Here is a 24,467-nt window from a genome sequence, read left to right as displayed (position 1 = left end):
GTGAATAAAAGGAAATGGTATGCTTTATTGCCATTAATTAATTTTAGTAGTAATAGAAGTATTTTTTTTAATCGTTTCCCACCATATTTGCTTTAATTAGGAATTTAGGATAATTTTAGCCTTTAGGTATATACTTTTATTTAGTGGATTATGGGTAAATTTGATTACAAAATTGTGTTTTTAATGGATAAAGTTGTCAAAAATTGATCCAATTAAACGAAATTAATATGAATGAACTCGATTTAAAATAACTCATATATAAAAATCAAAATCAAATTGGCAAGACACTTATATATACTTAAGAAATTAACCTGACTCAAGATTTCATATACAACCCGTCTAAACACCCGAATGGACACATCTAATATTGGATAATATCCCTACATACTTGGCCACTCCATACTCATCCATCTCGTACCCATTATATGGAATTCTATTTGTTTTTTTACACTCAACGCACTATTTTAATTGTTAATATATCTAATTTGACATAAATAAGATTATTAGGAGTTGATATAAATAAAAAAAATACAAAGTTAAAAGAGCAATGGCTAAATTGTGTGAAAAACAAACGAAAAAATGACAATAATGATGGAGAGAGTAGTAATTTAGGTGATAGGTATTTCTTTTGGATGATGAAAAAAATTAAATGCTCATACAAACAAACTTAGTTGCTTCCTTTTTATCCCATTCCAATGAAAAGAAAAGGAAAGGGAAGGATATATGGTATGTTGATTCCCCATTTTTCACATGTAAGTGAGATGAATCTTCCTTTAATTAGTTGAGTGTTCAATGCTCATGAACTTTACCAAATGATTGTATGTATTACTCTTTTTACATGACAACTTGGAAGGACAAAGGAAGTGCAATGGTAGATGGACTTAAGTCTTTTTTTTTTTTAAATCCAATCACACCTTGTCTTCCCCTTCTCTCGATCAATGGCGGATCTATATAGGAAAAAAACAAGTGATGTCAATTTAAGTAAAATATGTCTTTCGAGTTTTGATTTCTGACTACATATGTGAAAAGCAATACAATAATTAATTCATCTAGGGTACATTTACATATAATATTTAATCTTATTTTGGATTAAAGTGATCATTGACATCACACTAGATCTGCCATTGCTTTTAATCTATCCAGTAATTAAAAAAAATCTTTTTGTTTTTATTACAAGGTTATAGGCTAAAGGAAAGAATATACAATAATTAAATTTATAATCTTATATAAAAAATGATATTTAATCTCCGACTAATAAAATAAGATTCTCATATGATATATGTTAAGTATTGTCCATTGTGATATCAAAAAAGGGAAATTCTAGACTTCGCTTTCTTCCTTCAATAATTATGCGTTTCCACTTTTGGTATTATACGGTTGGTATCTCATGCTCCAAGCTGGGAGGATTCATTACTTAATAAACAATGACGACCCAAACTATCAATCTTAGAATAAATAGCATTTATCATTTGAGCATGTGTCAAACATTAATGGGATGAGTAATTTGTGAGTAGATTGTGGTTAAAATAAGCCTTTTTAAATGGATGTAAATGAAAATTATTTCAAGTTATTTTTAAGCCAGTAAAATAAAAACTCTTCTTATAACATATAGTAGTATTAGATATCTTTGAAGAAGAATTTAGCTTCATTGGAAAAATTAACACTCTAAATTAAGAGTGAACGTGCCTAAAAGCTTAATTTGACTTAAAAATTTGAGCTAAACAAGCTCAATCTAAACAAATTTAAAAAACTTATTTGGCATTTAAAAAAATGGTTGTTTATAAGTCAACCACCTCTAAATTTACAAATTAACAATAATTCATAGTTAATAATATTAAATAACGACAAGCTATAAAAAACAATATTCTCATAATAAAAGTCCAGTAAAAGTCAAAATCAATTATACTTTGGGTCAATTTAGATTTTGATTAATATTGGGGTTGGGCCCTTTTGACTTTGGATTGACTATGGGCCATATTATATCAAATCATATATTATAATAAAAGAATTAAAAAATAGTAAATATCAATTTTTCAAAGTATTGCTAAATGGATCAATTTAATAGGTTTAAAATTGATTACGTGTCACTTTATTTTTCTAAATTAGTTTAAAGCTAAATAAAGTAAGTTATTTAAAAGTATTTTCTGCATTAATACTTACAATTTAAATACGGATCTAAAATGATAAGAGAATATTTATATAGTTTCTCTAAATAAACGAATTATCTTTTTGCATGATTATATAAATGGTAATAAATTTTATAATATTTATAATATATGCAACTAATTAATAAATATAAAAAATTAACAATGTTTTAAGATTAAACAAGGTAATTTAATTGAATAATATATTACTGTATTAAATTGTCTTGTATAATCATAAAATAAACACAAAAGAAAGAAGTTCAGACGATGAATATAGTGCAATGCATTTGATAAACATAACTAAACGTAAAATACATAATATATTTAGTTAGAAAAATGACATATAATACAATAAATTCGATGTTGAGTATTTTTAAATATCAATTAATTAATTATGTATGTTCATTCATGTATTTCTGAATTATGTTGTCAAGTCATTTTATTCTGATAATAACAAATAAATAAAATAAAATTTAAAATAAATATTTGCAATACTTTAACATATAAGCTATATAAACCATTGAACTAATTCAATCCGTGCAATGCACAGACACCTATACTAATTTGTATTAATTTTGAGTAAAATAATAACTAGTTTAGGTTATGTTAAAGTCGAAGTAAGTCTAATCAATTACGGGTTGCATCAATTATAAGTATGGTCAAAGAAAATTTCTAAGCCATTTTGAGTTAGATTTTTCATGTGTATCAAGTTAACGTCATTTTTAAGTTAATAACATGTCTAGTGCAAGTTAGAGTTCTTGTATCCTCCTTTTCGAGTTGATCTCAAGCATAAGTCATTCTTAGGTTGATGTTGGTCGGATCTCAAAGTAATTGAGGCTATGTAGTTCATAGTCAACATTGTATTAAATTAATTCGCTATTAGTTTTGTATTCATGTTGTGTCAGGTTAGTAGAAGGTTTAATCTAGGTTGTATGATTCAATCAGGTTTTGTCTATATCTCCGAGATAGTAGCCTAAAAACCAATTTTTATTTAAGTGGGATTGGGTGATAGGGACTCGTGTATAATTTATGACAATTTATGTTCCTTTTGTCGGTGATTGAATGGTGTGTTTATGATTGGTACACCAAAGGTGAGCTATTGTTATATGTTGAAGTTAATCCTAGCCCTAAAAGATTAAGATGAGTGAAGGTAAGGAGACTAACTCATTAGGTGCGCTTTTGGCCACCTCTAACCTAGTCGATTAGAAATTCTTAATTGGTCTTATGTTTGTATAGGATTATCCAATTTATCCTTGTTGCACTAGTGGTATAGTAGCCAATAAGCCAACCACTATTAGAATTCTCATATCATACCTATAAGGTGCTTAGGTGAGCATAAGTGTATGTTCGTAGTTTAGTTCTCCTTATTCAAATTCAGTAAATTATTTTATTTGAATTAGTGGTCATGAAAAGAGTTTAAAGCTGTGAAAAGCTACGACTCTAGTTCAAGACAACTAACATAAGCCCCTCTAAGCCTAGAAGTTGTGATGGTGTTAATGTTAATGGTGACTTGAGTGCATCAAATAAATTATATGCATTAGTGTGTGGAATCCTATGTAGGATTAAAGATGGTGATTAAGTGTGTAACTCAATATGGTGTTTAAGTGTGGTTCAATGCATAGTCATTAGTGTATTGATGGAGACTCTTAAACATGGATGTTAATTGGCATGTTAAATGATAGTTAATAAAGAAGGTTAAAGGGTAAAGAAGAGATTCTTGAACGAGGCATTGCATCAGAACAATCCAGAAGATTGCTAAACGCTGGTGCTCGAACGAGCAAGGAGAAGCTTGAACGAGCACATCAGTGAAACAAAGACAGTATCCCATGCTGGTAACTGCTCGAACGAGCATGATCAAGGCTCGAACGTGGAGCCTGCTCTTCTGCTTCAGAATTCTTTTTCAATAGATTTATGTACATGGGGGATGTTACATTGCCTTTAATTCTTAGCATTAAGTATGAAATTCTCATTAATTGTAATTAGTCCAATAAATAGGAAGCTCATATGCCATTAAAAATCATCCACAAAATACACCCAAAGCCAAACACTAACCTATATCTCTTCTCTATTTGTAATTCTGCATTTGAGAGTTCTTTGAACTCCTTTGATAATATAAGAGATACTACACATCGGAGGACGTAGCTTAACTTGGGTGAACCTCGTTAAATATTTTGTGTCGTTTTTATTGTATTATTTCTCCTACAAAAATCGATATCATTGATAGCGTAATTTGTTTGTCACAAGACTTCAAAAATTCGATCTTGGTGATATTAGAGATAGAAACACATTGTTTGATCTCTAATATAACATCGTTTTCAATTGGTATCAGAGCCAAGTTGTTATTATCGTGATTTAGAGGTTATTTTGGTGCAACATGGCTACAATGAAACTCGTTATTGAGAAGTTTGATAGGAGCGTAAATTTTGGCTTATGGCAAGTCAAAATGAAAGCAATTTTGATACAAAATGGAGCGCTTAAAGCACTTGATGGTGAGGAGAAGAAACACGAATGCATAAGTGAGGCGAGATGGGAAGAAATGGATGCAAAGGCTCTTTCCGCCATACAACTTTGTCTCTCCAATGAAGTTTCGAGAGAAGTTGTAAAGGAGGAAACTTCAAAACTCAAAAAGCATTTGGGAAAAGTTGGAATTACTCTATATGGAAAAGAGTGTTACCAATCAACTTTTATTAAAGATTCGTTTGTATGATCTCCGATTGCAAGAAGGGAAACCGATGAAACCGCACCTTGATGAATTTTACTCAATAATTATGGATTTGCAAAATATTGATGTAAAAGTGGAAGATGAGGATTTGGCTATTCTATTGTTAGTTTCACTATCGCCTTCATATAAGAATTTTAGGGAAACTTTGTTATATGGAAGAGACACATTGAGCAGCGAGGATGTTAGAAAGGCTTTGACACAAAAGGACCTCATTGACTCTTAATTTGCTCAAAAGGAGTCCAAAGATTCCAATGACGCTTTGTTTGTTAAGGAGTCGAGTAAGAAAAAAAAAGGGGCATGACTTGTAACTTTTGTAAGAAGAAAGGCCACCTCAAGAAAGATTGTTGGAAATTGAAAGCCAAATAATCCGATGAAAGCAAGTCCACAAAAGCTATCTTCGCCGAAGCTAGCTATGTTGAAAGTGAGGATTATGAAAGCAAGTCCACAAAAGCTAGCATGATCAAGGCTCGAACGAGCAGCCTGCTCTTCTGCTTCAGAATTCTTTTTCAGTTGATTTATGTACATGGAGATGTTACATTGCCTTTAATTTTTAGCATTAAGTCTGAAATTCTCATTAATTATAATTAGTCCTATAAATAGGAAGCTCATATGCCATTCAAAATCTTCCACAAAATACACCCCAAGCCAAACACTAGCCTATATCTTCCACAAAATTCTCATTGAACTCCTTTGATAATATAAGAGATACTATACATCGGAGGACGTAGCCTAAGTTGAGTGAACCTCGTTAAATCTTTTATGTCGTTTTTATTGCATTATTTTCTCTTACAAATATCGATATCATTAATAGCGTAATTTGTTTGTCACAACACTTCATACATTCGATCTTGGTGATATTAGAGATAGAAACACGTTGTTTGATCTCTAATATAGCATCGTTTTCAGATGGTGTATCAAGAAGACTTTTCATCGTTGATTTGAACCTTGCTTGGGTTCTTTGACCTCATCATTATCCTTAGATAGACTTGCCATTAACCCAATATTTGCATGTTCACTAATCGCTAAGGCTCCATTTATGTTAGTGTTCCCAAGCCCTACACCCTAGTTCTTATATCTTGATTGTTTAGTAGTGTTCATTTGTGTTTGTTATTGTCCATCCAATGACTACAATATAATTTGCTTTTCAGTGGGATATATTAGTGACAATTTAATTTAAATGTTGCTTTTTTAAATTTCTAATAGTACATATGGAGGATTTAGTGACAATTATTAGACCCTTTAGCAGCATAATAAAAAAATCACTCTAAAGCTTTTTGCGAAATAAGATCTAGTGACATTTCTCACAAATGCCACTATAGACTACAGTAACAATTACATATGCCACTAAAGACCAAATAAAGTGTCGCTAAATCACTTTATATTGGAACTTAAAATTAAAACTAATAATTATTACACTAAAAATATAAATCAATGGCATTTTTTTAATGCCACTAAATCCAATATCGCAAAAAGTTAAATTTATTGTAGTGTATTAAGCATTCCATAGTCGTTTCCCTTAGATAATTTCGCTAAATTAAATTAAAATCATCAATATGGAGACGAGTAGACGACCCGTACTTGCCGCTAATTGTATACTTGTATTTAGAAGTTATTTTTGTTTTATAAATATTTTTTGCATATAAAGGTTTTAGTGAAAATCACATCAAAAATGAAATATATAAAGAAATAAATGTGTTCTTTTTTCATATCGACGTGGGATAGTTTCATCTCTTATAAACTAAAACTTCTTTTGGCTTCTACTCACAAATTATCACTGTGGGACAATGCATAATATCCAATATTACTTTGATGGGTTTTGATAAAATGTAAAATCGATATTGAATAATTTTGTGCGAGAAAAATAAAAAGTATTTTCTCGAGTTTCATACTTTGTGGATAATATACAAGAATTATTTTAATTAAAGACTTAACATGAAAAATTTTCTTCAAAAAACATTACTTGGTCGAGTTTAGTTACTACCTCCTCCGTTTCGAATTACTCGCAACATTAAGAATATTGCACTATTTATTTATTATCTTTAGTTTGTGATAATGTTTAATCTATAGGTTAAAATATAGTCAAGTGCGATCTTGTTTGATTCGTCTCTATTTAATTTTTATAAGTTTTTATTATATATAATTTGAGATATTAAATTAAATTAATATATTAAATTGTGTGAAAAAGTAAATGTTGCAAGTAAATTGTAAGAAGAGTAGACTTGACGCAACTTGTATTCCAAAAAGGCAGCGTACTTTGTTCTGCAACTGTGTATACTGTACAGTATCTTACAATCTCAACAAAACCCTCCACTATTTTACTCCCACCGTTAAACCAACCTTTTCAATTTCGTCACTTCCATAACTCGACGCCATTAAACCTGAGAATTCGAACAATTGGCGCCAACATACAGAAATCCAAATCACAATACAACATACAGTAATGAATTCAATCTCTTTTTTTCTTATCCAAATTCTTAAACCCTAAGTTCTTATTTATGATTCAAATTTGCATATTTTCACATTTTTAACGGGAATTTCAGCAGTTTTTTGATACCAATTTGACAACTTTTTTGCGTGTTTTGCAGTTTCAGAGGGAATTTATATTGAAATGGCTACTTTAACGAGTTATAGGTTGTGCTTGAAGGACTCCACTACTTTCACTCTTTCGCGCCCTGCTTCGCCATCTATTTGTGACAGGTGAATTTATGAACTTTGGATTTTTGGTTTATAGGTGTTTATTGTTTGTGATTTTAATTGGAGATTGTTGCAAATTAATTGATGTAACATTGTTGATAGTGTGTTAAGGGGACTTTGTTGAGCTTTCCTTCTTAAAGTATTGCTGTATAAATCATCAATTATGAATTCGGAGTGATTTTGGGAGGAATTTAGTAATGAATCTTTTTTGAGCATTTGTGGTAGAAGCTGTAGGGACTATGGATGGGGTGTTTTCTGATTCTTTCTAATTGCCTTGTGCACCCTGTGTGGACATGGGGTGATGGGAATATATTTAGCTGGCTACAATTGGGATTATGTGTTGTATTTGGTATAGATGATCATAATGGACCTAGACAATCTTAGGAGACTCAGAAGTTTTCTTCTTTTCCCCGTGAGACTTTCCATTAGTTGTAGAAATGCATTAACCATGAATCTATGATCTCATTGGGGGTAATTAATCAATAGTCTGATGTAGCTTATGTAACCATTTGTTTCCAATTGTTGCTAACTGCTATTTTTTATTTAGAAGTTGGAAATGGGCCTTGTTGATTGTATGAATGACACTTTTTTGGCACTTGTAAGATGCATTGGGTGTCTTCGAGACATCCAATGCGCAATACATGCTTTCGAGGTTGTTAGTATTACAACAGTTGCTCTAGAAAATGAATGGCTTTCAACTTTTATAGTTTCCTTTATTGTGTTTACTTCATATGTGTTATAATGTAGTGTTTATACAACAGAAACACCAAATAAATAGTATGAAACTCTTGGTAGTTTTTACAATCTCAAACTTTGGGCCAAAACGTTTCATCACAAACAAAGAAGATTTCATTATATGTAATTGTATTGATACTTGCTTGAATCATCTTGAATGAAAATTGTTCATTGTATCAAGAATGAAACACATTGTGATTTCGAAGAAAAATCACAAAGAGATTTGGTTGGCAACGTAGACCGTGCACTTAAACTTTTTGAAAAGTAATATTTCTGCTTCAAATCGATATGGGTTTTTAACGATAAAACTTTTCTTTTAGATACAATTTATCCATACAAGATCTTGTTAATACAAGAAATCACTAGAATCTTGTACATAAAAATTATAATTATGAACATGATAAACAATTATTGAGATGTTTGTTTTCATATCTCTTGAGATCTTTGGAAGCATCTTTTGTCTAAATAATACTTTTTCCAGGATGTTTTACGCACTACCTAGCATTCCTATAGAGCGCTCAACTTGGTTTTAAAAAGCGCAAGGCGCACTAAGGCACAAAAGGTCCTTAGAGCCTAGGCGTAAAGTGTAGAGCTAAGTTGCAAGCTTTTTTTAGGCGAGATGCACTTTTATGCTAAAAAGCTTTAAAATTAATTTCAAAACATGTATAATATGTAATAAACATAACAAGATGCACTTTTATGCTAAAAAGCTTAAAAATTAATTTCAAAACATGTATAATACGTAATAAACATAACAATCATATTTTAGTATAACAAGCTTGTAAACATTCATTATTCTTGCGGTAAACAATACTTTAGCACATAACTATTACAATGAGAATATGAAGAATAGCCAAAGTTATTTACTACATCTGTTTTTTGTTTTTCTGAAAGAAGGAACAATTTCTTGAAATTCATATACAAGTAAATTTAGATTTTGAGTTTTATTTCTTTTACAAAAAAATAGCATAAGTTAATAACCTAGCGCATAAAGAAGGCGCATAAGGCGCGAAACACATCACAAGGTGCAAATCGAAGCACACTTTTAAAGTTAAGTCGCTTAATCGGGGCGAACCATTTGGCTCGGTTGAGTGCTAGAGAAATTTCGGCTTTTGAAACTTTGTTTCTTGTTTGATTCATTTGATAAGTCATACTTGGTCGAGCACGAGCCTTTCTATCACTTTTTGTGAACCTTTGGACATAATGAACTATCCCTATTCTAAAAATTCCAATAATATGAGGTTTATTTATTGAGTTGGATACTAAAATTCATTTTATGTGAACTTTTTGTCATCTTCTCCTCTTTCTTGCAGATCATATATCAGATGGAGGTCCCCTCGAGCTGCAGTGATCCCCAATTTCCATCTACCTATGCGTAGCAATGAAATTAAGAACAGGTAATACGTTCGGGGTCTAGTTTAGTTATTTTAATTTTCAGACTTCTTATGCTCATGCAAATCTTTAGTAAGGTAGACACTTACTTCAAAACCTTCAAGATATGTTTTGAATTTTTTAATAGTTCATGAATATGTTTTGGGATTTCAGGTCCACTCGACATGCACATGATGCTAGGTTAGGTTTTTGTGTTTGTTTATTTGTGAAGAAATATTGCCCCACACCTTCCCAAGTTGTTAGGATTTATTCTCTTCGCTTTATTTTTTTTAGTGGGAGATTCTACATGTTAACCCCCAATTATTGACTTTGATACATGGTAGACTTTTATTCACATGGTAATCTTTAGTATAATTGACTGTCATGACCTTATTTGACAAAAAACGTTAGTTGACCGTTAAATAACGTGTAGCTACATAAATACTCTCATGAACTCCTTTATTTCCTCCAACCATCATCATTAATCCATTTAAATTCCAATTTTTTTATATCTCCATTAGAAAGGCGTATGGATATTTACCGTGTGGTGCAAAATCAACATTAGTACAACTATACAAGAACTTTGTCCACCGAGTTCCATGTTTTGTCATTTTAATATTTCCCAATTTGGATGAAGAACCTTTGATTTTCATTATTGTTGTCAACAAAATAATAATAATAATAATAATAATAATAATAATAATAATAATAATAATAATAATAATAATAATAATAATAATAATTTCATTTAGTTTCTTAAAAGTCCATGTTATAGGTAGTTGATTACCATCACATCACCAATAATGAATATTATTTGAGACACTAAAATTAAGCTACAATGTTGCTGCTGACCACGTTCAATCATCATTACATGGTAGGTTATTTTGGCTATAAAAAATTTTAAGTTTACCATGATCGAAGCATAGGTCGCATTGAGGGCGAAAATTTTCCGTATTGATAGCGATAGCCGTTTCGTGACCGTTACTTATTGAAACCGTTTTTTTGCACTATGTATGGAAGAGAGCTTTGTAGGAGCTTGCTAATTGTAAACATCAGAGAGGCTAAACTTTGTCCTGAAACAAATTTAAAGATAGCCATGACACATATCTTGCTACATGTGAGTTGTTTTCTTCTATTCTTGAAAAAAAAAAACAGAAAATGAAGGGTGGTCAATTTTTTGGTGTCACATTTTTCTCAGGAATATAATATTCGAGCTAAATCTCTGCATCACTTTTCTCTTGATGTAAACTACAGTTAATTCAGAAAAAAAAAAAAACTACAGTTAACTTTGGAAAAGCAGTTGTTATATAAATATATAACAATTCTAGCTTGGGTATAATTTCAGGACAAATGTGGATGATATAAAATCCTTGAGGTTGATTACAGCCATTAAAACCCCTTATCTACCAGATGGAAGATTTGATCTTGAAGCTTATGATGCCTTGGTGAACATGCAGATCAATGGTGGTGTTGAAGCTGTTATTGTTGGTGGCACAACTGGTGAAGGACAACTTATGAGCTGGGATGAGCACATCATGCTTATTGGCCACACGGTGAACTGTTTTGGCAGTAGCATCAGAGTGATAGGGAACACCGGTAGCAACTCAACACGGGAAGCTATACATGCTACTGAACAGGGGTTTGCTGTTGGAATGCATGCAGCTCTTCACATCAATCCTTATTATGGAAAGACTTCATTGGAGGGTATGATTGCTCACTTTGAAAGTGTGCTTTCTATGGGACCAGCTATCATATACAATGTACCGTCAAGATCAAGTCAAGATATTCCGCCTCAGGTGATACATTCTCTAGCAAAAAAGGCCAACTTTGCTGGTGTCAAAGAATGTGTGGGTAATGAAAGAATTAAGCAGTACACAGATAACAAGATTGTGGTTTGGAGTGGGAATGATGACCAGTGTCATGATTCCAGGTGGTCATATGGGGCTACTGGGGTTATATCTGTTACTAGTAACTTGGTTCCTGGCTTGATTTGGCAACTCATGTTTGAGGGAGCCAATTTTTCTCTTAATGCCAAGCTTATGCCATTAATTGAGTGGCTTTTCCAGGAGCCAAATCCGATTGGTCTGAATACAGCTTTAGCTCAACTTGGAGTAGCAAGGCCAGTCTTTCGCCTTCCTTATGTACCTCTATCCCGAGAAAAGAGGATCGAATTTGTGCATCTAGTGAAGGAAATTGGACGGGAGAACTTTGTTGGTGACAAAGATATCCAAGTTCTTGATGACAATGATTTTATTTTGATTGGTCGGTATTAAGCTATATTGGATTAAGGCTTTGGCATTGGTACTAAGCTCTTTGATATTTGCCTTTTGTCCTTCAAGCTTGTTTTTCAGAGTTTATGATGTCTAAGATTATCCTGCAAGTTGTGTAACGAGATGTCTGAATCTTAGCAGTAAATGTCACGGTGTTGTTCTGAATGTTTGGTAGATTCATTTGATCTTGTTCTGTTTGCTTTACTGCTGTCCCCAGCATACAACGACATCTTCAACTTTGATTTATGAGTGTCAGATTTCCCCAATGCTTATAAGCAATGTTGCTAGGAATAAAGTGAGTTCTCTTGTTCTCTGCACTTATGTAATTTCTTTCTTATTTATGAGCTCTTAATTTATGTTCTTGAACTGCTTAAATTTATGCCAACACTAGTATTGGGCTTGAATTGAGAGTTTTGCCAAATTAATACTAGTAGATTAGCAGCTATGGAAAAGGTTTTATTTGTCAACTAATATTTGATAGTATAACTGATTGACAATTATAATTGATAATACATGATTTTTGACAAACTTGTATGGCAATCGTTTTTATTCAATCATGCATATCAGCGAAAACTTAAAGGGAACGCAGTATGTTGTTTCCTGTATCATGTTGCGCCTTCAAACTTCAGCTGGAGCTTAAAGTCTCGTCCTATTAGCTGCCTTAAATCTGAAATCTCCGACACAACAAAACCCTGCTGGTTTCTAAAACTCGATGTCACTCCCAACTCTGCAATCTTTGTTGCTTCTGCACCCATATAAGTTTTGATCTTTACTCTTCTTCTAAGACCCAGAATGGTTATTTTATCAATGACTCCTTTGTGACTCATAGCAAATCCTCTATGTGCAACACTTGATGTGATTGTCACACCATTTTTTCCTGATGTTGCTGAAAATTTAACCAAGCTCCATGTTTCTGAGTCTCCTCCCATGTTCATTTCAACTCCGTCATCCAAGAAAAGTTCTCCTGTGGTTGAAGTGTGGTCACTCATAACCACCAATAGATGGAACGGTGTGTTCCGTGCTGCGGTGGTTGTCATGGCTTCTCCTTGCATAGCCACAATATTACCTGAATATATCAGAGGAAACTGGGTTATGGCCACGGTATGGAACTATGGATATAATTATGTTTCCTTTTCGCTTGACTAGGGTTGATATTAGAGATCTTCATTGGGGTCATCAGGTTGCTTTCGTGTTAGGTGTTTCTGTTGGGCTTGAAATCGAGTTTTGTGTCCATCTTTTTTTTTTTACATAATTGTAAATCATTTTTGTAATCGGATCAAATCGGCTTCGATTACAAGATCGGGTAAATTACAGGTCATCGGGTCTATTTTAAGCACCTCTAGTTGATATAGAACACATCTGTAAAAATCAGATTTCAAATGAGCATTCATTACCTTCCTGGATGTGAACATTGATGTCATTCCATGATGCATTAAGATTAACGTAACTCCCTGAAGGCCGACTCACTGAAGACGAGTAGTTGAAAAGGTTGAACCAGTTTCCTCTAGGAAAGTATGCATTGACAGATTCTACCCCAGGTTGCAGAACAGGTGAAACCATGATTCCTCTGCCAACGAGGAACTGTGAGCTGATTCCATAGGTTGTGATATCGTCTGGAAAGGAGAAGAATAGAGGTCTTGCGATAGGGATCCCTCGCAGGTTTGCCTCATACATCAAAGTGTAGTAGTAGGGTAGGAGTCGATAGCGAAGTCCTAGCACTTTCCGAGCTGTAGTAGTGACAGATCCCCATAGATAGAGTTCCTGATTAGTAGTATCACGTGCCGAATGGTCCCTCGAAAATGGATAGAAGGCACCCAACTGTGTTAAACAAGCACATATTAGGCTAGTAAACAAGTTCGGCTTCAGCTTAAAATCGTTAAAACTGACCTGACTTGCTAGACTCGTAGATAACACGGACAACCCATCAAACACATAGCTCCAATCTTATTAGAGATTTACCTGTATCCATCGACGACAAAGCTCCTCTGTAGTATTTTCAGCAAAACCGCATATATCGGCTCCAATCATTGGCATCCCAAAGAGTCCGAAGTTCAACATAGTTGGAATCGAGTACTTTAAGTCATCCCATCTTGCAGCATTATCTCCAGTCCAATGTGCAGTATACTTCCCAGAGCCAGCAAACGTTGATCGGGACAGTATAAAGGGCCTTTTGTTGCTGGTTCTAACAAGTGCTTCATGGGTGGCTTTAGCTTCGAGAAACCCATATAGGTTATGAACATTGTAATCTGGTACATTGCCATAATGCATAGCGGTTGCTGGAATCGTCTTGCTGTTTATCGGTACTCGCCCTCCAGAATTGTTGATCTTATATGGCGGATCGTCTAGGCTAGACCCAGGAGTAGGCTCAGAAGTAATAAAATTCGAAGCTTCGTTCATGTCGATCCAAACACCATCAAAGGGAAGAATATTTCTAAATCTTTTAATTTCTTGTATCCAGAAATTTTGAGCTGCAGGGTCTAGAAAATCAGGGTAGTGAGTTGGTCCTGGCCAAACAGAACCTAGGTATGGTTTACCATCCCGCTTGATGAACACATTAGCTTGTATTCCCCTCACGAAAGTTCCATACGACTTATTTGTATTGATCCCTAGAATGAAGAACAAAACGATACTTAAGTTTGTCTGGTAAAAATAAGGTTTAATCAACAAATATACAAGGAAAACACTTGAGTGTCGGTAGCCACTAACCGGGATCGAGAATTGGAACGTATCTTTGGCCGTTACTATGGAGTTTGTTAAGAAATTGCTGCATATTTTTTCGAGGGAAATTAACAGGATCTAGAGTGAAATCTTTGAAGGCATCCATGTAATCAATATCAGTCCACATTACATCTAAAGGAATCCTCATTTTTGCATAGCCATCTACCACAGACTGGACCTCCTTGACATTACGGTAACCCCAACGACATTGATGAAAACCTGAAATATATAATAGTTATGATAGGTAGTGACATAATATAGACAAAACGTAGACTTTGGCGGGAAATAAAATTTTAGCAGCCAGTCAATCTCCTAAAAGATCATCTTTTTGAGAGACGTCTCATAGGCCCAACCCGTTAAAGTTTACTAAAAGTAAAAGATAATAGTGGGCTGATTGAATTAAGGATGGTCTCTCAAAGAGACCATATCTCATAAAATTTGTCAATTTTTGTGACCCTAAATCGTAAATTTGGTTTATTTGAGAATTTCTTTTAGTTAAAATATCGCCATTATAAGTACTATAGCAATATCAAAGAAATTATGATTTCTATTGTGTTAATCTTAGTAGTATACTTGTAAGAATGAGCAACTAACAAATTTAAATGACAAATTCTGTTTTATGGCAGTCTCACCGTGAGACAGCTTAATATGGGCAAGCTTATTTTTAATTTCTTAAAATTTAATGAAATTTTTTTTTTATTTAGTTAACTGCTATGTAAGTTTAATTTTAGGCTGCTTGTATGGGTCCGTCTCATGGTGAGATGGTCTCATATAAGATTTGCTGAATTTAAATAATCTGATTTCATGGTGAGATGGTCTCATATAAGATTTGCTGAATTTAAATAATCTGATTACCAAAGGCCCAATAAGGCATTGGAGCGGGGCGGCCGATGAGCTTTGTATATTGATCCACAACTTGTGCAGGTGTTGGTCCGGAGAAGATGTAGAGGTCTATAATACCTCCAATCACCTTGTAAGTAATTCTATCACCAGTATACTCTACATCCATCCCATTGCTATTCATTAGAAACACCCCATGGGTGGATCCTGCCTCCGGTGCAGACCGAACATCCATGTAAAACGGGTGAGACCCATATAAGTTAAGGTCCCTATTGAAACTAGCAATGTCGGCATTCCATAGAGTAAGGACTTGGTTATGCGCCAATTGGAAATCAGGCTTGGAATGCTCACCGAGCCCATATAAGTGGGCGTCTTGAGGTGGAAGAGAGGAGGAGAGGTGGAGGTATTGGTCCTTGAAAACGAAAAAAGTGTTGGGATCTGATGTAGGAGTGGTATCGAAGAGGACGTCATGAGTGGATTTACGAGAGACGTAAAAGCCGAAGGGAGAAGTATGGGAGAGAGTGAAGGTTAGGTCGGAGTTAGGGTGGGATAGGATTGTGGTGGTTGGTTCGTTATGTCGCTGTGGATTAGAAAGATGTTTGAGGGAGGCAAGTGGTGAAGCAAATGGTGGAGGAGGTGGACGAGGGATGACTTCATTGGGGATTTCCCACCGACGATTCTTTGCATCCGTGATTCGGATCCTTAAGGTATCATCTTTGTCGTAGCTACATGATAGTTATAAGGAAGTTAGCTATAATATGCAAATAGAAAAAGGGTAGAAACAAAATAGATGTATAACTTATAAGTACCTAGCTGTGAGGCTAAGAAGCTGAATATCAGGACCGTAAACATTAGAGTTTTGAATAAGCTGCAGCGAAGCAGACAAGATGTAGTTAACAACTTTGGTATTCTTAACCTCGTACCCATAACCTATCGCTTCTTGGTTATCATTTATTGACATCGTTGAACCTATCACCGTGCAAAACACTAGTAACACCACCACTAGTGTCGAGAAACTAAATCGCGATGATTTAGATAGTCCCATGTATAAAAATCTTGCTGCGAAAATGATAAGTAGCTAAGTTAGAGCCTTGCTACTTCTTATCTACTTATCAAAAAATGTGAAAGCATTTTGGTTTTGAAAACAAGGTATACTACGAAGTATTTATACAAACTACAAGTGAGTTTTATATATGAGTTGAATGCATAGCGCAAATTGTAAATGTGGTCGCAATCGTGTGATAATGACGGTGATGTAGTAACAAGAGAGATGAACTTGTCAAACTGTTAGTTATTAGCTGAAATTATAAGATTTTTCGTTTACGTTCTAAGACACAACGTTTTATACGTTATAACTTATAGTCACTCTGTTTCGTAAATTTTGTTTCAACTTTTCTTAAAAGCTATCACATTGAAAGTTAAAATGTTACGAATTTTATGAGATATTGTGGATAATGTCTAGCAAATTGGCTCAATGATTAGCCGAAGAGAAGGAAGGGATTGTGCGACGTTCCATCACTGATTACCTAAATGCCAAGAATTGGCTCTGTTTTCAAGTTTAAGTATGTAACAAAATTCATTATCTCTTAGGCCAAAATATTTAAGATATAAATATTAACAATGAAATGTTTCCTCAGCGTATATGGGCTCATTTTGGAATGATTGTAAAGACAAAATATATTTTTTCCATTAATACTCTATTCGATAGGTTGATATTAGTAATTTAACCTTTCATCCATTCGCGGTAAATAATTTTATTTTTGGATTATTTTTTAATAATGCAATTTTTGTCCTTAATTTGCTATCAGCGTACCCTTTTATTTTATAGTTATCCAATCTTTGCTCTTAATTTGCGATCGTCATACCTTATTAGTATGCTGATAGCAAACTAAAGACAAATATTAAATTATTAAAAAATAATTTAAAGTTGAGCGGATGGTGAATGATTGGATTATTAATTTCAATTTTTTCATTTTTTTTATTTTTGTCCATCACATATACTTATTTTTTTATTATTAGCCATGACACTTATTCTTTGATTTCAGTTGACTTGTTTAACTTATTTTTTATTTCATACATAAATTTCTACCACTTTTTCATAAAACATACTTTTTTATCCCATTTCTTTAAAATCACCCACATTGTACTTGTAAACCTTGTGAAACAAAAAGTGTATGTAAGTTTCCAATGGTTCGCACATAGAAGAGGTAATTCTAATTTATGGGTTACCTCGATGATTTTTCTTTTTACCTTTATAGAAATTTGATTTTCTCTACCTGCGAATACCTTTACCTCTAGCCTCTATGAATTTCTAACCTATCCCAAATGTAAAAGTGTTAGATTAATTTTGGTCCCCTTCACCACAAAACGGTCCAAAACACCAAACCCAAGAAAAAGGGTGAAGATATTAGTTAAGAACTCACAAACCCAACTTTATTAAAAGTTCTTAGAATAGTCCCAAAACCGCCCACTTAAAATTGGACCATGGACCTATCCTTGATAAGTCATTTATGTGGATCCGAGGGACTATCACTACTTGAACATCCAATTCACACGATAAACTCCTTTAAAAACACTTTTTGAAGGAAAATTCCACATAATAGCATTCAGTTTTCATAAAACGTTAGTAATAATACTTTTGTAAGATTTTTCTACATGATAGCATCTAATTTATTCACTATCTAACTGTCGTAGCATTTTCCGTTAAATTCTTATTAATTTCTATTTAATTCATCATATTGTAAGATTTTTTCACATGGTAGCATTCTATTTTTGCTCTCAAATATTTAATTCACCGATTAATTTATCAACGCCTTTAAATGTTATAACAATTTTATTTTCATTCAAATTAATAGCATTATAAAGTTTAAAAGATGTATTACAAACACTAATAAATAATTCAAAAAAGCATTTAATAAGCTCAAAAGGTGAATTTCATAAGTTCAAAAGGTGCATTCCAAGCACTAAACATATCCACTTAATTATAAAGGTGCATTCCAAGCACTAAACATATCCACTTAATTATTACAACATTTAAGGACGTTCATAAATTAATTGGTGACTTAAATGATAAAATAGTGAATTAAACATTTGAGAGCAAAAACTGGACGCTACCATGTGGAAAAATCTTACAAAATGATGAATTAAACGGAAATTAACAAGAATTTAACGAAAAATGCTGCGGCAGTTAGATAGTACATAAACTGGATGTTACCATGTGGAAAAATTTTATAAAAGTGCTACGCTATCATGTGGAATTTCCTTTTTAAAAATACCTTTAAACATTGTTTTTAGAAAACTATACTTGTAACAAAATATTTTCAAAAATATGTTACATACATAATACATAAGTTAAATTTAACTGTTTAATCTGCCAACAATTTGAATAACAACATAGTAACATGAATATTTAAAATAAAATGCTCCGTTAAAATCGATGATTTCGTTATCAAAACATAGTAGTAAAGTGAAGAAAATACTTCATTGATACCGAAAATTTTAACCTCATGGTCGTTACTCATACATAATAATCTCTCTCGCATCTTCTTATAAAATTTGCAACAATCATGTAAGAGTTTTTTTAGATTGTTATAAACTCAAAACTAAAGGAATTTCTCGGTTTTCTACCAAGTTATGCAACTACAATAGTATTATGTATGTAGGATACTAACCTCAAGTATCCGCAGGGTATTCGACAGTCGACACCCTTTTAGAAATCACACTGCTGGATATTGCTATGTTTTCTCTACCTACCCATCATATATATATATATATATATATATATATATATATATATATATATATATATATATATATATAAGATTTTTAGAAGATAAAAAGTTTTCTGATTAATTACCTATTTCCAAGTAAAATAAAACATCATTTAGTAATATATCAGATTTTTTTAAAATAAATTAAGGTTCATCAATGGTGAAAAACAGTGATGTTGAAGATAACAATTATGGCAAATTTTTATGATTTGGGGTTAAAATAATATATAACATAATACATTTAGAGTTATAACAGATTATATTTGTGGTTATAACATAATATATTTGAAATTAAAACTTAATATATTTGAGGTTTTATAACATAATATATTTGCTTGTATTATTATAGTATCAATTTTGTAGTATTATATTACAAATATATACTGTTATAAACCCAAATCTATTACGTTATAACTGCAATTATATATTTTTTTATAAACCCAACTATAGTATGTTATAACTCCAAATATATTATGGTTATAACCCCAAATATATTATATTGTAATTACAAATATATTATGTTATAATTCCCAATATATTATGTTATAACCACAATTGTTTTTATTAATTTCCCCAAATAGTAGACATTGTTGTCTTCTTTAACATCACTATTTACACCATTGATAAAACTTAATTTTAAAAAAATCAGAAAATTGTAAATCCAACTAATATATAACACAATTAACCCAAAAAAAAATGAAAATAAAAGCTTTAAAAACGAAAATAATAAAGTATAAATACTTATTGAAATTTAAAAATTGAGTTGACCCAAACTTAAGAAGTCTTTTGTTAAAACGGTCTCAAGTAATAATTTGTGATATATATATATATAAAGATAAAAAGAATTAAAAAGAACCATGCAAGGTGATATTTGGTGCGAAAATATAAGATAATACAGATTATTGTATGAGACGGTTTTAATGTGAATGTGTCTTATACCCGTGTTAAATAACTTAATAATACAAAATTTTTAAATGTAAACATTTTGTTATAAGATCATCTCATAAAAAACTGTTTCTAATAAGAGTAGTTGATAAGCTATTCTAAAGTAGCCCGTGGTATTGACATAACAGGTGTAGTGTGCTAAATTGGTATAGAAAAAGGTATGAAGGTGCAAAGAATTGGCTTCTTTTGGAAATCATATCTCTAATGGATTGCATGGAACGTGTAATTAAAGATGAGGCATTAAAGCACCTTTGTCACTAACGTTTTGCTTTTAAAAAATATCACATTTTCAGTTCTGAATTTGTAATCTTTATAAATACGGGATTTTTCGTGCTTATTTTTTAGTTGTTGTTAAATGGTGACTCAAACTTGCAAGCACCATTGGAAGGAGATGAGTACGGGTCAGAGGGACCTCCGCGGGGCGTGGAGAATGTTCTGATCAAGTCCGCGGGGCGCGGAGCTGCTTCTGCCTCCGCTCTGCGGCTCGCGTAGTTTTACACGGGTCGCGCAATTGGAGTTTCTTTTCACGAGAAACGTTTTTTGGGACGATTACCTTTATTTGTGGTCGGTTATTTGTGGTTACTTGGTCCCTGAAACTGTCTTTCAAGTGGTTTTATTATAAATACACCATCTTGTTAGCACTAGGGATGTATGATTCACAAATTGTAAGAGATCACAAGAGAGCCATAGTAGTTTGTGAGCGTGATTGTAATTCATCTTGTATTCTTTGCGATCATAGTGAAATTATTTGTTCTCGGTGCCGGTGGACGTAGCTATCACATTGATAGTGAACCACGTTAAATTTCTGGTGTCATTTTCTTATTGTTTGCATTGAATTTCTTGTTGTTTCATTGTTGTTCATCGACCTTGCTTCCGCTGTCGCACAACATTAATTTTGTTGTTTTTTATTAATTTTTTATTATCAGGTAGACTGAGAAAATGAAAAATTACGTGAAAATTAAATTTAAAATCTTACTTAAAAAAAAATAATGCTTACTTCAAATGAGACAAGATCTCAATTCTCATCATATTATGTTTTTATAAATGATTCTCTCCCGATTATATTAAAATTGCTTGTGACAATTTTATTCTAAAAATTTCCATAAAAAGTAGGACTATTTATAGGTGATGAGGAAGTAGTATTAGTTGAGCTAGAGTTATTTCTAGCAAACTCGAAGATAGGGAAGAGTATGATTGTATGATTATATCATTAATGATGTACTTAATTTTGGTACAATCCTTTAAAATTACAAACTTATGATGTACTCATTTTTAAGTTCCTTTGAGAGACTTGCTTCAAGATTTAATTCTCAAAGGGTAGTGATCAAACTCTATAATGGGTGCTCAGGTAGTGTGCTTAGGAAAAGGGGTGTTCTAAATGGGATATCGAATCTGAAAATTTGGTTGATCTTGGAAAACTAGTTTCTAATTTATTTATTTTTTTTCCGTTTTTTACAAACCAACATACATTTAGCCCATTTTTTTTTAATCAAAATTATTTTGTTATACTCCCTTCCTTTCTTAAAGAAATTCCCACATGTCATTTTGAGATGTTTTAATTGTTGTTCCCATAAGAAATCTTTCTATTTATATCATAAATTTTTAACAAAAATAACTGTATTCATCCTCATTTTAATAATTTAATAATGTTTATGGTCTCCATATATCTTTACTAACTTCATTTGAACATTTTATATTCTTTATGGTTCCCACTAACTTTATAAAAATATTTTTTTTATTAGTTGTGGTTTATTTTTCCATTAACTTTCATTGAGTATTTATTAATGTTTATGATTCCCACTTTTTCTCCATCAAATTTATTATTTAATAAAATAATATACCCACTATCTTAAAGTACTATTCTTCTTAGTTCCTTTGAATATTCCTGGTGGGAATTTTATTAAGAAACGGAGGAACTAGTATGAAAAAAAATCATAATGAAAATATAATTGGGTATTTAAAAGCCTAAATTAATTAATAATTGATAAGTTATGCAACATAATTATAGATGAAGTTTACAAATATTAATATGTTCAACGCCTAAATTTAGTTTTTTGTTTTGTTAAAGTCACAATTCAAAACCTATTTAAACTAAATATATCCAATCCGAATTATTTCATTTCAAAAATTAAATACCGAATATTTTGGATATGATAATAATACACATCCCTATTTGAGGTTAAGTAAATCCAATTAACTTTGCTAGGGAAATAAAATGAGTATTATATGAGTATTTAGCACGCTAAGTGTATGAGTTGTGTTTAGGTGGTGTGCTTAGTAGTTGGACTAATTTCAAATAACTTTCCAAGGGTCTGAGGTGTTTGACACGCTAAGATGTGACGAAGTAACTTGTGAGTTTGTCTAAGGTTAGGGGTAATGGTTAATAGTGATTGTAAAAAGCTAGAGAACACTCATCGGTTACTTTTTATTCCATGGTAGACCGGGGGAGAAGTAGATTAGGTGAGAATCCATAATACTATAACCTTTTACAAAAATCAGTACTTATTTACTAATTAAGATAAGACTTGATTCTTCACTTATTCGTTACTTAAAAATCTATCTCGTTAAATTTGTCTTATTTGACTATTTTTTTTAGAGCTTTTGAGTCAAATAAGATAAGTTTTAAGGAACGAAAAAAAGCACTTAAAATGCTCTCACATAAAAAACACAATGTAGCAAATTCGAAGAAACCTACCAAATATTAATTTGACATCTAGTGGTTTATAAGTCTATTAGTGATTTTTTGTCTTTCTATCATATTACCAGTTTACAACATCTTAAATCAAAATAATATGGGGCAAACTATATGAGCCAAAACAAATATATGTGAGACCATTACTAACAAAAGTAGGAGTGGAGTAAATACTTTCGAGGCCCTGTTTATTTTTCATTTAATTCTAAAATTGAGGCCTTCATAATAAAAAAAAAAGATTTTTTGAACTAAAATAAAAATTCAACACAATTTTAATTTCTTAAACTTAAATTAAGTAGTTAAAAATTAAACTTTCTTCTCTAATGTTTAAATGGAAGAGAAAAAAATAGTAATAGATTGATGACTTATAACAAAAAGAGTAAAAGTTTGAATGGTTGAAAAATTTAAAAATAAATTGTTGATTATTTTTATAGATTAAGTTAGTGATAATTGATGTTTGATTAATGTGTAACATTAATCTACTAAAATTTTTCCCCTAATGTTAATGAGGTAAGAAAAAATATTTGTATTGTAAGGAATTGTTTTGGAAAGAGATAAAAAATTAAATCAATAGGTTTTGAACGTATGACCATTGATATACTCCCTCCTATTCAGCTGAACTGTCCCATTTGACTTTTCACACTTGCCGAGGCAACATTTTAACTCTTAATATCTCAAATTATGCTTAATTAAAAATTATAAAAAGTTGATATTAATAATCCTTGTATTGAGACGAATCAAACAAGATCCCATATGACTATGTTTTAACTTATAGATTAAGAGTAAAATACAAATTAAGAGTGATAAGTGAATAGTGCCAAAAAAAAATGGGACAATTCAGCTGAATAGGAGGTAGTATTAAGTAAAACTCTTACCAACAACTTATGTTATACTCTCTCCAATTCAGCACTAACGTCATTTACTTTATGCATTCTATCCAATGCACTTATTCAATCCTTAATATCTCTAATTGTGCATTATTAAAAATTATGGAAAATTGATATAAATAATTCTTGCATTGAGACGAATCAAACAAGATCCCACATGACTATGTTTTAACTTGTAGATTAATAATAAAATACAAATTAAGAGTAAGAGATAAATAGTGTCCAAAAAGCAAATGGAACGTTAGTGCTGAATTGGAGAGAGTATATTCTAATATAATTTTTTAAAATGAGGCCCTTTAAGTTCGGGGCCCCGTACGGTGGGGCCCTATATGATTGGACACCTCGCACGGTCCCAAAAGTTATAATTAATTTAACTCTATTCAACATACCACTAAAAAAATTAATTCCAATGATCATCCACATATATGATCCTTTATACTTTCCTACCTGTTCTCATATAATCATGCAAATCCTAATTATTCTCGTCATTCTTTTGACCAGTTATTTAGGTCATTTTCGACTTTTCTCTTCCTCTTTTAAACTCTCTAAAGTTTCAATCTTTCAGTTTTCTAAATGGTATATTTTTTTATCTTATTTGCATATGATCACCAAACTAAACTAAGGTAAACATTCTTCTCTCATTTTATTTACATATTATTTGAGGCTTCGATTTTCTTCC

General features: G+C 32.0%; 2 protein-coding genes across 4 annotated transcripts; one reads left to right on the top strand and one right to left on the bottom strand.

The window, feature by feature from the left end:
• Positions 1-7,109: 7,109 nt before the first annotated feature.
• LOC130806570 (4-hydroxy-tetrahydrodipicolinate synthase, chloroplastic-like) lies at positions 7,110-12,407 on the top strand. Of its 2 annotated transcripts, XM_057671704.1 has the most exons (4): positions 7,110-7,303; positions 7,452-7,563; positions 9,609-9,692; positions 11,012-12,407. In XM_057671704.1, exons 2-4 carry the CDS (start codon positions 7,475-7,477, stop codon positions 11,937-11,939), a joined length of 1,101 nt encoding a protein of 366 aa, XP_057527687.1. In that variant the 5' UTR covers positions 7,110-7,303; positions 7,452-7,474; the 3' UTR covers positions 11,940-12,407. The 2 variants fall into 2 exon arrangements, with proteins under 2 accessions (XP_057527687.1, XP_057527688.1); XM_057671705.1 differs by lacking the exons at positions 7,110-7,303; positions 7,452-7,563; positions 9,609-9,692 and adding an exon at positions 10,434-10,783 and having other exon boundaries at positions 11,124-12,253.
• Positions 12,391-19,245, bottom strand: LOC130806569 (alpha-glucosidase-like). Of its 2 annotated transcripts, XM_057671703.1 has the most exons (7): positions 19,166-19,245; positions 16,304-16,553; positions 15,510-16,219; positions 14,643-14,873; positions 13,896-14,542; positions 13,331-13,754; positions 12,391-13,002 (listed from the first exon to the last, which is right to left on the bottom strand). In XM_057671703.1, exons 2-7 carry the CDS (start codon positions 16,537-16,539, stop codon positions 12,542-12,544), a joined length of 2,709 nt encoding a protein of 902 aa, XP_057527686.1. In that variant the 5' UTR covers positions 16,540-16,553; positions 19,166-19,245; the 3' UTR covers positions 12,391-12,541. The 2 variants fall into 2 exon arrangements, with proteins under 2 accessions (XP_057527686.1, XP_057527685.1); XM_057671702.1 differs by lacking the exon at positions 19,166-19,245 and having other exon boundaries at positions 16,304-16,656.
• Between the last annotated feature and the right edge of the window lie 5,222 nt (positions 19,246-24,467).

The sequence above is a fragment of the Amaranthus tricolor genome, chromosome 2 (assembly GCF_026212465.1).
Source record: "Amaranthus tricolor cultivar Red isolate AtriRed21 chromosome 2, ASM2621246v1, whole genome shotgun sequence".
Classification (NCBI taxonomy): Eukaryota; Viridiplantae; Streptophyta; class Magnoliopsida; order Caryophyllales; family Amaranthaceae; genus Amaranthus; species Amaranthus tricolor.
The sequence above is the reverse complement of the archived record's forward strand: the minus strand, read 5'-3'. Positions and strand labels throughout refer to the sequence as shown.